A 13247-nucleotide genomic window follows, 5' to 3' on the forward strand; every position below is an offset into this window, starting at 1 on the left:
GACTAATGAAAATAAATCAAATGCATTTCTAATAGGAAGGACATGTTTTAAATTATGTTAAAAAACAGATTTTTCTCTAAAATCAAATATTTTCTCCTAATCCATTAAGATAAATTTGTCAAGCAATTTTACATGGATGAGCAAGTAAAGGAAGTTTAATAAACAGTGTCATTTTAAAGCATTTAAAACTGATGTTAATAAATATAACAGAACAAAAAGCAGGGATTGCAGAAAATGTCATATTTGCTTGATGAAAATGTACCCTAAACCACTGGTTCTTAAAGTGTGGGGTGCGGATGATAATGTAAACAGCCATGGCAACACGGGAACATAACCAAAAGAGTATGAGAATGACTCTATACAATATGAAAGTGTTAAGTAAGCATTTCAAATTTTACACCACAGTAATGTTAAATTATTTTTTATGTATTTCTCTTCCCATGATGGCATTTTTAGTGTTTCTCTCAGGATGTAAAAGGATGATGTAGCACTTTGGGGCAAATATGGCCACCAGTAATCCAAAACTGGAAGCCAGAATGGCAAATATTTCTACAGCCACTGCATATTTCCCTGGTGAGCTCACATATGCTGGAACAAATGCAATCCACACAGCACAGAAGATCAGCATGCTAAAAGTAATGAACTTTGCCTCATTAAAATTATCTGGAAGGTTTCTCGCCAGGAAGGCTAACAGGAAACTTACTGCTGCTAAAAGACCAATATAGCCGAGTAACATGGAAAAACCAGCCACTGAGCCTATAGCACATTCATATACTATTTTAGAGCGAGTATACTGGTTGTTTTTATGGGGTGTTGGAGAGGCAGTTGATAACCAGATTGCACATATCACAATCTGGAGGGCTGTTAGAACCAAAACTGTGCATCTTTGTTGAGCTGTTCCAAACCATTTCATCGCTCCTTTACCCTCTGGTCGTGATGACTTGAATACTGCTATTACTACCATAGTCTTGACCAGGATGCTGGAGATGCACAGGACAAAGCTTATGCCAAACACAGCATGTCTTAACTGACATGTCCACAATTGCGGCCGGCCAAGGAACAGTAGCACACACAGGAAACACAGTTTAAGTGACACCAGCAGCAGGAAGCTGAGCTCTGAATTGTTGGCACGTACTATGGGGGTGTTACGGTGATGCGCAAAGACGACCAAAACAAGAGAACAGAAGCAGGTGCCAAGCAGGGACGCAGTGGTCAGAGAGATGCCCAGAGGATCCTCATAGGATAGAAACTCTACATCTTTGGGGACACACTTATCTTTATCCATATTAGACCAGAACTCATCTGGACACTCTGTACATTCAACAGCATCTGTGAGTGAGAAAAACAGAGAAGATGAAAATGTAAAATTAAACTATTTTGTGAGTACGGGTTAATTAAATGATTGTAATGCACAACATGGTTGTCTTAAAATTGTTTAATGCACAGCTAGCCGTGCATTATCCCACTTATACCTTGGTAATTTGCCAGAATTTACAAGTTAAAGCTTTTAATGATGTTTACAGCGCAATATTTGACCGGAAGGGTGCAGTTATATTCATCATTCTGTTTGCTTCAAATCAGACACAGAGATAAAATATTGCATTAAAATCACATTTATTTGAATGAATTACAGCATTAATTCATAATTATCATAATTATCAATTGATTGAGAGAGAGAGAGAGAGAGAGAGAGAGATGACAGCTGTGTATTACCTGTGTCTGTGTATCTCTCTACAAACAATGAAGCTACTACTTCAAAAACAGTGATTTTACACCTCATTGCTGAGGAATATAATGTAGCTATGTCGTATCTAGACTATTTTATTAATAAAAGTCCCAGGGCAGCGTTGACAAATTTGTATGTTTGTGCAGAGAGAGTGATCTCCGACCCCCCCAAGTGTGTGCAAGTGATGTATGTGGGTTTGTGTGCATCAATTAAAGCAGCACATTTTAAATCTGCATTAAAACAGATTTTAGCCATTTTATTGGATATCAGAATTGAGTATTTAGACCGACTGATGTATAATGACAAAATATAATATTTAAAGATGTAAAATTGCCAACAATAATCTCCTCACCTGTTGTATTAGAAATCTCGCCATCTCCACATGGCAGGCAGTCAAAACAGCAGACAGGAAAGCCTTTCCGTGTGGCTCGTCTGGTGCCTGGGGGGCAGCTCTCACTGCATACAGAACGTGGGGGCTGAAAGAGACATCAGCTGCTATTAATCATGTGTTTCCCATCATGTGTCTGATATTGATAAATAATTACACAATGATAAACTTGACCTTTATATTATTTAATTCTCATTTGCCTTTTAATAGATTTGATTCATGTTTACACTATATATTGACAATAAAGATGATACTGGCATGCAAAGTTAATTACTTTTTTGGTTTGAAAGTTCCAGTATATTGCATCCTCATCCAGTGTAAGCACCATCCCTGTTTCTGTAACTTCATTTACTACACCGACTGTGTAGATCCTTATTGATTCATCAGAACTCGGCTGCCAGTTCAGCACATCATAGATGGCCAGAGCATCTCCATTCTTATCAAATGACACATGATCCCCAAAGCCTGTGGTGAAGTTCACTTTCTGTAGGTAGTGAACCAGCTGTACAGTTTGTAGACAAGACAGGTGTTACGTGTAATTAGAAATAATACAGAGCACATATTCAGCTCTTCTATATGCCTGGAGAGAATCGCTACTACACTTGTGGGTCCTACCTGCCAGGGTTTAAGGTTTGTTATATCAGCACATCTGTTCCCACTGAATGGTCCTTTCCCCTCCTCACACTGTATTAGGCCATGAAGTGCATAGGCCAGGGCATAAACTGCCTTGTACACATTATACGATGCCCTCAAGCCAGAAACATCAGTGTATGGTGTGTTTGTGATGATCAGATTCTCATGTCCTGTACACACCTTTTTCACTTGCTCTCCATCTGTCTCTTTAGCCCCAGTTTCAAAACTGCATTCAAACATGTTCTCCCAGAAGATCCTCAACATATTATTTTTTGGGTCCCTGCTGGGGTTAACATGTAACAGAAAGTCATGAAGCCTCTGTATCTCCCTACGCCTTATAGCGATGCCCAGTGTGCCCCTAAGAAAGGGCAGGAAACGTGGAGTGTGAGATTCTACAGAGGTGGCCCAAGCTTCACTTGCTATCCACTGCCTGCCTGTCATGTTCTGCAATACCACCTCCTCCATCAAAGGTATGAAAAAAGATGAAGGGGCAAAAACAATCACCACTCTAGCTGTAGAGAACTGAATTACTCCCATTACACGCTGAATATCTCTCAGGTTATTATCATGGGGCAGGATTTCAGAAAAAGCAACACAAAATCCAAACAGCTGCATTTCTTGCTGGAAGGCCTGAGCAGCGTAGACACCATAGTCATCATCACTGTAGAGAAGACCAACCCAGGTCCATCCAAAATGTCTCAAGATCTGAACCATAGCCCGCACCTGGAAGGCATCACTGGGGATCGTTCTGAAGAAAGAGGGGTACTTTTTCCTGTCACTCAAACAGGAGCAGGTGGCGTAGTGACTAACCTAATTAGGGCAGATGGAGAGGGCTTAGGAACAGAAAAATAGAGTGAAGATCAAAAAATCCCTTATATACAAGAAAATGAAAAAGTTTCAAAAGAAACAGTCTCAGGATATACATAAAGCTAAACTTACATAATAATAATAATAATAATGGTCACACTTTATATTAGGTGGCCTTAACTAATATGTACTTACATAAAAAAATAAGTACAAAGTACTTATTTTGTTCATATTGTATTGTGAAACACTTTTGCTGCTATTGAGGTGGGATAGGGGTAAGGTTAGGGAGAGGGTAGGAGGTATGGGTAAGTTTAAGGGTGGGTTAAGGTGTAAAGTATGGGTCAACAGTGTAATTATAAATGTAATTACAGAAATTAAATACAGATGTAATTACATGTAGTTTTTTTTTTTAAATATAAGTACAATGTAAAAACAAGTATGTACAGAATAAGTACATTGTACTAAATTATTAATTAAAATGTAAGTACATAGTAGTTAAGGCCACTTAATATAAAGTGGGTCCATAATAATAATAATAATAATAACAACAACAATCATAATAATAAAAATAACTGAAATATGCAATAATATGCATACAGTGTATTTTAAGTTTTTCATCCCATCTTACTATAGGTACTCGAAACAGCCCCAGAACACTGGAAATTGCAATGGAAGGAGTTGAACTTGCATCCCCCACGATTCCAACCACTGGAGGAGGGCCAGTACAGTTGAGGTTGGAGAAAGTCTCCTCTGTTCCACTAGCCAGGGATAAGGCAGCCCGGAAAGCCATTCCTAGCATCACACAGTTGTCATAAAGATGGTATCCAAGAGTGATGTTAGGCAGTAGGTTGGAATTCTTATTAATCTCCTCTATTGCAAAAGCCATGGTCTGTGCATGCTGGAAACCTTCCATATTAAATCTATGGAATAATTAAATAAATACAATAATGAAATAAAATAAATGTTGACATGTAGTGATATCAAATATATTAAAAAAATCAATACAAGCATTAATACATTGCAAATACATCAAAGTGCACACATCATTGGAGGACCCTTACAAATTAATTCATTATTATTTAACAGTATTCATTAGTATTATTTATTATCATCACAATTCTTATTCATTTTGATCCCCTCTGTATATAGTTGACTCACATTTCACAGTATGGTGATTCTGGCTCTGTTCTGAAGCTCATTTCTGGAAACACTGTAAAGAAGTGAACCTCAAACAGGCCTCCAAGTATAAAATCTCCATCCTTGTACATTCCATTCAAATTAAAGTGTCCCTGTAGCACACATGTACCTGATCTGAGGACTGAAGCTACTGATATACAGTTAAATGACAGGTATAGAGAAATACACAGAGTGAGCCACATCTCTCTATTTCTGAGCCAGCCACCCACTCAGCTGATTATTTTATTATGAAGGTTATGTGTTGCTGTGAGCGAGCAGGCACCAAGTGGGTATGCCTTGAAATCAGGACGTCACCCTTCCCTCCCCTTCCAACATAGGCAAGAAAGCAGTACTAATCGAATAATGGTAAATGTATGAATGCACATTCAATTGCTATGAAATTGGAAGGAAATGGACTTATTTAAATATGCTGTTTAGAAACAATTTTTTTTCTAGCTAAATGGTCTAAGTCTTCTACTTAACAGTGTTACACTAAGAATGTTATCTGAATGTCAGTTTTGCTATTGCAGGGGATTTTAATATTCACATAGATAATGCAGAAAACAAAACTACAAAAGAAATGATAACAGTTCTAAACACTTTTGACTTGAGTCAGCATGTACATGGACCCACACACAAAGGTGGACACACTCTAGACTTAATCATCAGTAGGGGTCTAAGCATTTCATCCATTGTTAATGGGGACATAGCACTATCTGATCACTTCTGTATTTTCTTTGATATTTTGATGTCTGCTACAACTGAATCTAGATCGGTCTCTGTCAGAAGGAGATGCATTAACGAGAACACAAGTGTACTATTTATGGAGGTTATATCTTTAATACCAAGCATTTTTGCAGATATTCTCTTTGATTCCTTAAACTCAAAAGTTAAGATGGTTATTGATGATATTGCTCCAATAATAGTAATTAAGAAAACAAACAAACAGAAATCAGTTTGGAGAAGATCAACAGCAGTTCAGACTATGAAAAGACAAGGCAGAAAAGCTGAGCGGATGTGGTGGAAGACAAAACTTGAAATTCACTATAGCATCTATAAAGACAGCCTTCATGCTTTTAATGTGAAACTAGCCACAGCTAGACAGAATTTGTTCTCAAACCTTATAAACAGTAACTTAAACAACACTCGTACTCTTTTTGCCACTGTTGAGAGACTGATAACCCCCCCAAGTCAGATTCCCAGTGAAAAGCTCTCAGACAGCAAATGCAATGAGTTTGCATCCTTCTTTTCTGAGAAGATCATCAATATCAGGAAGGTGATTAGCACATCCTCAAGTAATGCAGATGTCAGACAGAATAGGCCACAATATCGAAAAGATACTATGTCTATTTTTGAAGCAATTGATAGCAAAATTTTGGAAGACAAAGTGCAGCACCTAAAATCATCAACCTGCTATCTTGACACACTTCCCACATCTTTTTTCAAAAGTGTGCTAAACTGCTTTGAAGCAGATCTTTTAGAAGTGGTGAACGCCTTACTTCTTTCTGGGACATTTCCAAACTCCCTAAAAACTGCAGTTGTTAAGCCCCTCCTGAAAAAGACCAATCTCGATAACACAATTTTGAGCAATTTTAGACCAATATCTAATCTTCCTTTTATAGACAAAATTATAGAAAGTTTTTATAGTAGTTTTTAATCAGCTGAACAAATACTTAAACTCAAATGGATACCTGGACAATTTTCAATCTGGTTTTTGACCGCATCACAGCACAGAGACAGTGCTCATTAAGATTATAAATGATATTCGGTTAAATTGTGAATGGCAAAATATCGGTGCTGGTATTGCTAGATCTCAGTGCTGCGTTTGACACTGTTGATCATAACATACTACTAGAGAGACTGGAAAACTGGGTCGGGCTTTCTGGGATGGTACTCAAATGGTTCATGTCATACTTAGAAGGGAGAGGCTATTATGTGAGTCTAGGAGAGCATAAGTCTAAGTGGACGTCCATGACATGCGGAGTCCCACAAGGGTCAATTCTTGCACCGCTCTTGTTTAGCCTGTATATGCTTCCACTAAGTCAAATAATGAGAAAGAACCAAATTGCCTAACACAGCTATGCTGATGATACCCAGATTTATCTAGCCTTATCTCCAAATGACTACAGCCCCATTGACTCCCTCTGTCAATGCATTGATGAAATGAATAGTTGGATATACCAGAACTTTCTTCCTTCAGTTAAACAAGGAAAAAACTGAAGTCATTGCATTTGGAAACAAAGGTGAAGTGTTCAAGGTGAATGCATACCTTGACTCTAGGGGTCAAACACATAAAAATCAAGTCAGGAATCTTGGTGTGACCTCAGTTTCAGTAGTCAATGTCAAAGCAGTAACTAAATCAGCATACTATCATTTAAAAAAACATTGCAATAATTAGATGTTTTATTTCCAGCCAAGACTTGGAGAAACTTGTTCATGCCTTTATCACCAGCAGGGTGGACTATTGTAATGGGCTCCTCATCGGCCTTTGCCAAAAGACCATTAGACAGCTGCAGCTCATCCAGAACGCTGCTGCCAGGATTCTGACTAGAACCAGAAAATCTGAGCATATCACACCAGTCCTCAGGTCCTTACACTGGCTTCCAGTAACATTTAGTATTGATTATAAAGTACTTTTACTCGTATATAAGTCACTAAATGACCTAGGACCAAAATATATTTCAGAAATGCTCACTGAATATAAACCTAACAGACCAATCAGATCATTAGGATCGAGACTAGAAATACCAAGGGTTCACACAAAACAAGGGGAGTCCGCCTTTAGTTACTATGCCGACCCGCAGTTGGAATCAGCTTCCAGAAGAGATCAGATGTGCTAAAACACTAGTCACATTTCAATCTAGACTTAAAACTCATCTGTTTAGCTGTGCATTTATTGAATGAGCACTGTGCAATGTCTGAACAGATTGCACTATATTTTCAATTCCTTTTTTTATTTTATGTAAAATCTTTTTTTTTTTTTTACTTTTTTTAAATTCATTTTAAATAAGTATTTTTTTTAAATAATTTTAAAAGTTTTTCAAAGTTTTATTCTTGTTATTATTTTTCTTCATTATTATTTTACTTTCTTTTATGTAAAGCACTTTGAATTACCATTGTGTACGAAATGTGCTATATAAATAAACTTGCCTTGCCTATATTCACAAATAATATATTTTATGTCTTATATATGTTTGATGTGTTTAAGGTAATGTTGCAGATAGTGCTATTAAATGTGTGTAAGATATGGAAAGTTTATTGTTGAACAAATGGCGGCGATCTATGCAAAACTGTGAAGTGAATTAAAGATGGTCTTTTGAGTGGTTGTATGACGTGTTATAGAAGTTATTAAACAAAAGCCTGCAAAGATATTGCCCCATGTGATAAGTTGAAGGAATGCTTGCTCCGCCTTGCAACAAGGCGATTGGAAGATCACGTCGTGGGATGGACCAAATCCGCTTGGATAAAACCCCAATGCCTGAACTAAGTCAGGGCGCCTCCTTCTTAGCCATGGCTTGAACTACCTACTTCAACACGCCGCTAGCGTTCTTGTCATCCAGAACTCAAAACCATTCAGTTGTAACTTCATGACTGCTGAGAATCTTCGAAGTCTTGCAAACAACGAAAACGCTCAGAGGAAATTGAAGAAATACGTGCAAATTGATCTTAAGCAGTAAAGATAAGGCACATCTGTTTTTGTGATTTTCTTGGTGCAATCTAACAAATAACTTACTCCTGGGACTTCATGCAAATCCTCTTCTGTAACTGTGTTGTGTGTGTGTGTGTGTGAGAGAGAGAGAGAGAGAGAGAGAGAGAGTGTGTGTGTGTGTGTGTTCATTAGGTTTTAGATCGATGTAATAGAGTAACTCAATAAATTCTTGTTTAATTTATAAAGAAATATTGTCTTGTGTGGTGTATTTTAAGATTAAACTTTGCCCAGATCCTGTGCTACCTAGCTTGTAGCTTATAAATTATCATTCTGTTTGTATTCTCATTGTCTATGAAATAATAAACAGAAGTGTAAAGATTTTCACACTCACTGAAGTATACACGAATTACATTTGGAATCATTTCAATTAAAGCAATTCAAATCTTTACATTTGATTCTTCTTTAAAGAAAAGAGCTAACATTTCCTTACATTGCGTTCAATAGATGAATCACATTCGATTATGAAAGCTATATTGCGTACCTTGTCCGTCTTAGTGTTTTTATTAATGCCATTTATGATTTTGTTAACTTGTTAGCCAGCGTTGGTGACTTTGGAAAAAAGACCCTTTGGGCTTTTTTTGTGCTTTTTATCAACCAAATTTGATAATGCTCAAAAATATTAAAAGTTATAGACACTGATGTCCCTTGACATTTTTTTTCTTTTTTTACCACACTGTATTTTTAGTTTATATTATATAAAAATACATGAAATCAGTCCTGGAGCAATCTAGAAAAGTAATGGTTTGAAAGTCACATGTCTAATGAGTTTCTATTTCAAATCTGAAGAAGAGTTCATGAAAAATTTGATTCCTGCAAATATTTTTCTTACTATGTCTAGACCCCCCCACAATATATAAAATATTTACCAACTGTATTGAAGGCTTCTACAAACTTTTTTAGTCATTAAACATACCTCTGCATATTGTTTTTTTCAATTATAAAACACTAAACAGAAAATTAGACATCATATAAGTGATTATTTGAACACTAGAAAAATACAATAAGAAGAACATTGACACGTGCGAGTTGAGGGGCGTTGAGGAGGCGGGCGTCGGGGTGCAGGCTAACAGCACATAGCACTAGACAACTAAAAGAAAGGAACATGGCAAAGATGAATGCACTATTGGAATTTGAATATAAGGGAAATGTCATTTTGCAATTTCTGTGGTCTAATGTGATGTTGTTCATGTTCTTGATGACATTTTATTTTATTGCTGTAATTAATTTATATAACCTAAATATGCTATGTGAAAGTTTAAAACAGAAAATAGTGGTTTTCATCTTGCCACTTTCTTGGTAAAGAAAACATTTTTACTCAAATTATTCTAAATGGATTTATCGCATTTTAGGAACACACACACACACATATATACACATCCATACATACATACATACATACACACACATGGTCAGAGACCATTCCTTCATCCAGAATCACTCCAGATCTTTCAGATTGCCAGCTCCATGATGGTACTTCTCCTCTTCAGTTCACCACACTAATTTTCTATAAGGTGCAAGACAGGCAACTGGAATGGCAGAAGCCCATTTTTGTGTTGTTTTTAAGGTTTGTTTTTAGATTATTGTCCAGTTGGAGGATCCAAACATGGCCCATTACAAGATTTCTAACAAAGTCAGACACTTTTAGATTTTTTTTATCTGTTGGTATTTGATACCCAGATACATACACACACACACACACACACACACACACTTTGAACTAAAACTATAGAAACTATAGACTACTAGGCGAGAAATAAAACACAGAAATTATTTAAATGCAAAACAAACACCACACACAGCTATTGACTGACCACTAACAGGAAATATAACTTATTTGCTAGTATCACACGCATGCATTTTATAAGATTTTTAAAAGCAAAAAAGCAAGGAAAAATTGCATATTATGGGCATTAGCCTGGTATACAGTAGCTGTAAGGGGGGCATGGGAAAAATCTGTTATTAAGTAAAATAAAAACACAAGACCAGAACTCACAAAAACAAAATCAATGAGTCAATCTTCCTTCACTGGATTTATTTAATGCATTATTAAATATTTAATTTACAGGATTTATCATATATTATCAATGTGCAATGTTTCCCTTTGGATAACCCACTTCCCCCTTTTTTCTTGATAGGCCTTTTCTTTTCATGAAGGCTTTATCTCTCTTCAATGAAGAAAAATTAAGTCTATAGGTGTACAAGTGTGTGCAAGTGTAAAAACCTTTCAACAACTGGGTTATGTTTTCTGATTTATCTAATAGGTTTTTTTTTCTGCAAACAATAGAGCAGGAAAAGAAGAGCCCTAAACAATTCACCAAAGTAGGTTCTCCATCAGTACAATAACCCACTGGTGCTACTCATTTGGGAGTTACAGCTGGAGTCTTTGGGGTCAAAAGTGAATGAACACCTGAAATGTAACTTCTTCTTTTTTTTTTCTAGTAAAATAAATGTAATATTTTTTGGTTTTTAATATATATATATATATATATATATTGTATTCTGAGAGAATTGAGCAATAATTAATATTTATGTCCTCTAGATGTCAGTCATGTATTTGCGTTTTTCTGAGCATTTAAAAAAGAAAACTGTCCAAGCAAAAACATGCTGTAGCATTACCATGGTACAGTGATAGTATCAGAAAACAGGTATCAGCTCATTCAATTCTGTTCCAGCTCAAGCTGAGAAGGTTAAGTCTGAGTCAGCACATCAGCATTCGATGACATGAAACACATTAGACCCTTGTTATTATTAAATATATATATTTTTTTATTTTCCTTAAAAAGACGGCTGCTAACAAGTGGATAAATGCAACTACAGAGATTGTCAGGGTCAATAAACATGACAAGGGATCTCTGTATTTTCACTTGATGTTAATTTCATTAAAATTTTATTTAATTTTATTTTAAGACCAGAAGAGTTGTTGGAAGATTAAGGATGCTAGCATGGTGTAGTTCCTCCATATCTGGGTCTGCATATCTGAGTAAAGGACATGAATGACGAAAGGTCTTTACAATTGGTCACAAAAGCTGCTTGTCACATAAAGGCCCACCACATAAAGGAACAAACTTAACCGTCTAGCCCTCTTCGTTTAAGGCTCACACTTACCTTCTTCGCGGTCAAAGATGACTGAAGCCTTGAAATGTAACTTTTTTTTCTTCAGGAAAACCAATGTAATATATCTCTTCATTTATTTAAAAAAAATTTTATAAATACAATATTTCACATTAAAATAGAGTGAAAACATTTAAAATCCATTGTTTGATGTGCACTGTAAAAAAAAAAAAAAAAAAAAAAAAAAATTCTGTGAAAAAACAAACAGATAATGTACTGGCAGAAAATTACCATGACATTTTTTGTTAAATTTATGGACACTTTCTTCAACATTAAAACAGAAAATTCTGTAGATTAACATTTTTTTTATTCCATACCATAAACAGAAAATCAGTTATGCACAGATGAAAAAAAAAAAAAAAAAACTTATAGCATAGTCCTATCTTTTGTAGCAAGTAAATACTGCACAATATGTACAAATTTTTATTTTTATTTTTACCTCATGTAAACATTATTAAAAATGCGTTCAGTAGCTTTTATTTGCCTTAAACAGGTGAAGACAAAAATTTTATGACGTCAATTAATTTAACAACGTGGAAAGCACCATTGAAAATGTTTGTATTATAGAACACTTTTAAGTTTTAAACAGCAACATGCAGAAGGTTCAATTTCACTGAATTTTCACACGACTTCACTTTTCTTGATGCGGGTGTGTAAATGTGTTTTGCTCCATATTCACTGCAGCAATTGTATAAAAAATGTGAGCGTACAAGTTTCTTAATTTGTGAATTGTAGAATAGGATTTGTGCATCTGCAATGAAGAATTTGAGAAGGTGTAACTGTTGTGTTGTGTTTGTGGGAGAGAAAAAAAAAGGTCTACAGGTTTGCAACTCTTAGAAACTTTTCTCTCTGTGACTTCAAATTTACTGATACACATGTGTGGCTTTTCTCTACAACTACAAATCACACTGTCACAGGTGTTCAGCCGTTTTGTCTCAAAAATACCTTCATAGTTGGCTGCTCTCACAAACACTGCAGTGTAATTGAGGGCTACGTTACTCTGCCCAGGACTGTTGTTGAATCTTCCAAAAGTTTTGGCTTGGGGTCCTTCACATGCGGCAGCAGCACTTTCTACAGCACCAATAACACTGGGCTGCCTGCCTATGTGCCTGACTTTAAATCGGCGCTACTAAACACTGATATCGGCCAATGCTGATATATAAAAAAATGACAAATATCGGCCCGATTATTATTATGATTATTTGCTTTCATGGTTGATTTTATTTTATTCTTTTCATGCATCATCTGTTGTCGAGATTAATCTGTTCACAGGTGGTTCAGCTTTAAGGACAATTTAATTATTAATTTTTATTTGTTTACCAAACTGCTATATTGTTGCAGTTTTTAACAATTCTTTTATTGTGTGTTGTTGCAGTTATGATCTAATATTAACTTTTGGGCTTATTTTTTAATTGGAATATGGTTGCAGTTATGATCATTTGTTATAATATTTTCTATACTATTGCAGCTATGGACAAATTATTGGAATATAGTTGCAGTTGTGCTATAATCGTTATACTGGTATATTGTTGCAGTTTTGAAAAAAGAATATTAGGAAATTGCAGCCCTGAGTAAACTATTGGTATATTCTTGCAGATAGGTCAACAAATTATTAAAACGCATTGTCACATTTTTTTTTTTATTAAAGCAATGCTCAAACTTTATGATAATTTAATGCTTTTTTTCCCCTTAACTTT

General features: G+C 35.7%; 1 protein-coding gene across 1 annotated transcript; it reads right to left on the reverse strand.

The window, feature by feature from the left end:
* Positions 1-415: 415 nt before the first annotated feature.
* Positions 416-4933, reverse strand: LOC127977735 (extracellular calcium-sensing receptor-like). The gene is made up of 6 exons (XM_052582777.1): positions 4713-4933; positions 4183-4474; positions 2730-3557; positions 2389-2616; positions 2079-2202; positions 416-1329 (listed from the first exon to the last, which is right to left on the reverse strand). Exons 1-6 carry the CDS (start codon positions 4931-4933, stop codon positions 416-418), a joined length of 2607 nt encoding a protein of 868 aa, XP_052438737.1.
* Between the last annotated feature and the right edge of the window lie 8314 nt (positions 4934-13247).

The sequence above is a fragment of the Carassius gibelio genome, chromosome B18 (genome assembly GCF_023724105.1).
Source record: "Carassius gibelio isolate Cgi1373 ecotype wild population from Czech Republic chromosome B18, carGib1.2-hapl.c, whole genome shotgun sequence".
Taxonomy (NCBI): Eukaryota; Metazoa; Chordata; class Actinopteri; order Cypriniformes; family Cyprinidae; genus Carassius; species Carassius gibelio.

Coding starts and splice junctions, on each gene's coding strand:
- LOC127977735 (XM_052582777.1), bottom strand. CDS start 4,933: ATGTGGCTCACTCTGTGTATTTCTCTATACCTGTCATTTAACTGTATA. Junction 3,558..4,182: donor GGCTGTTTCGAGTACCTATA/GTAAGATGGGAT, acceptor TGCCCTAATTAG/GTTAGTCACTACGCCACCTG. Junction 2,617..2,729: donor CAAACCTTAAACCCTGGCAG/GTAGGACCCACA, acceptor CAAACTGTACAG/CTGGTTCACTACCTACAGAA.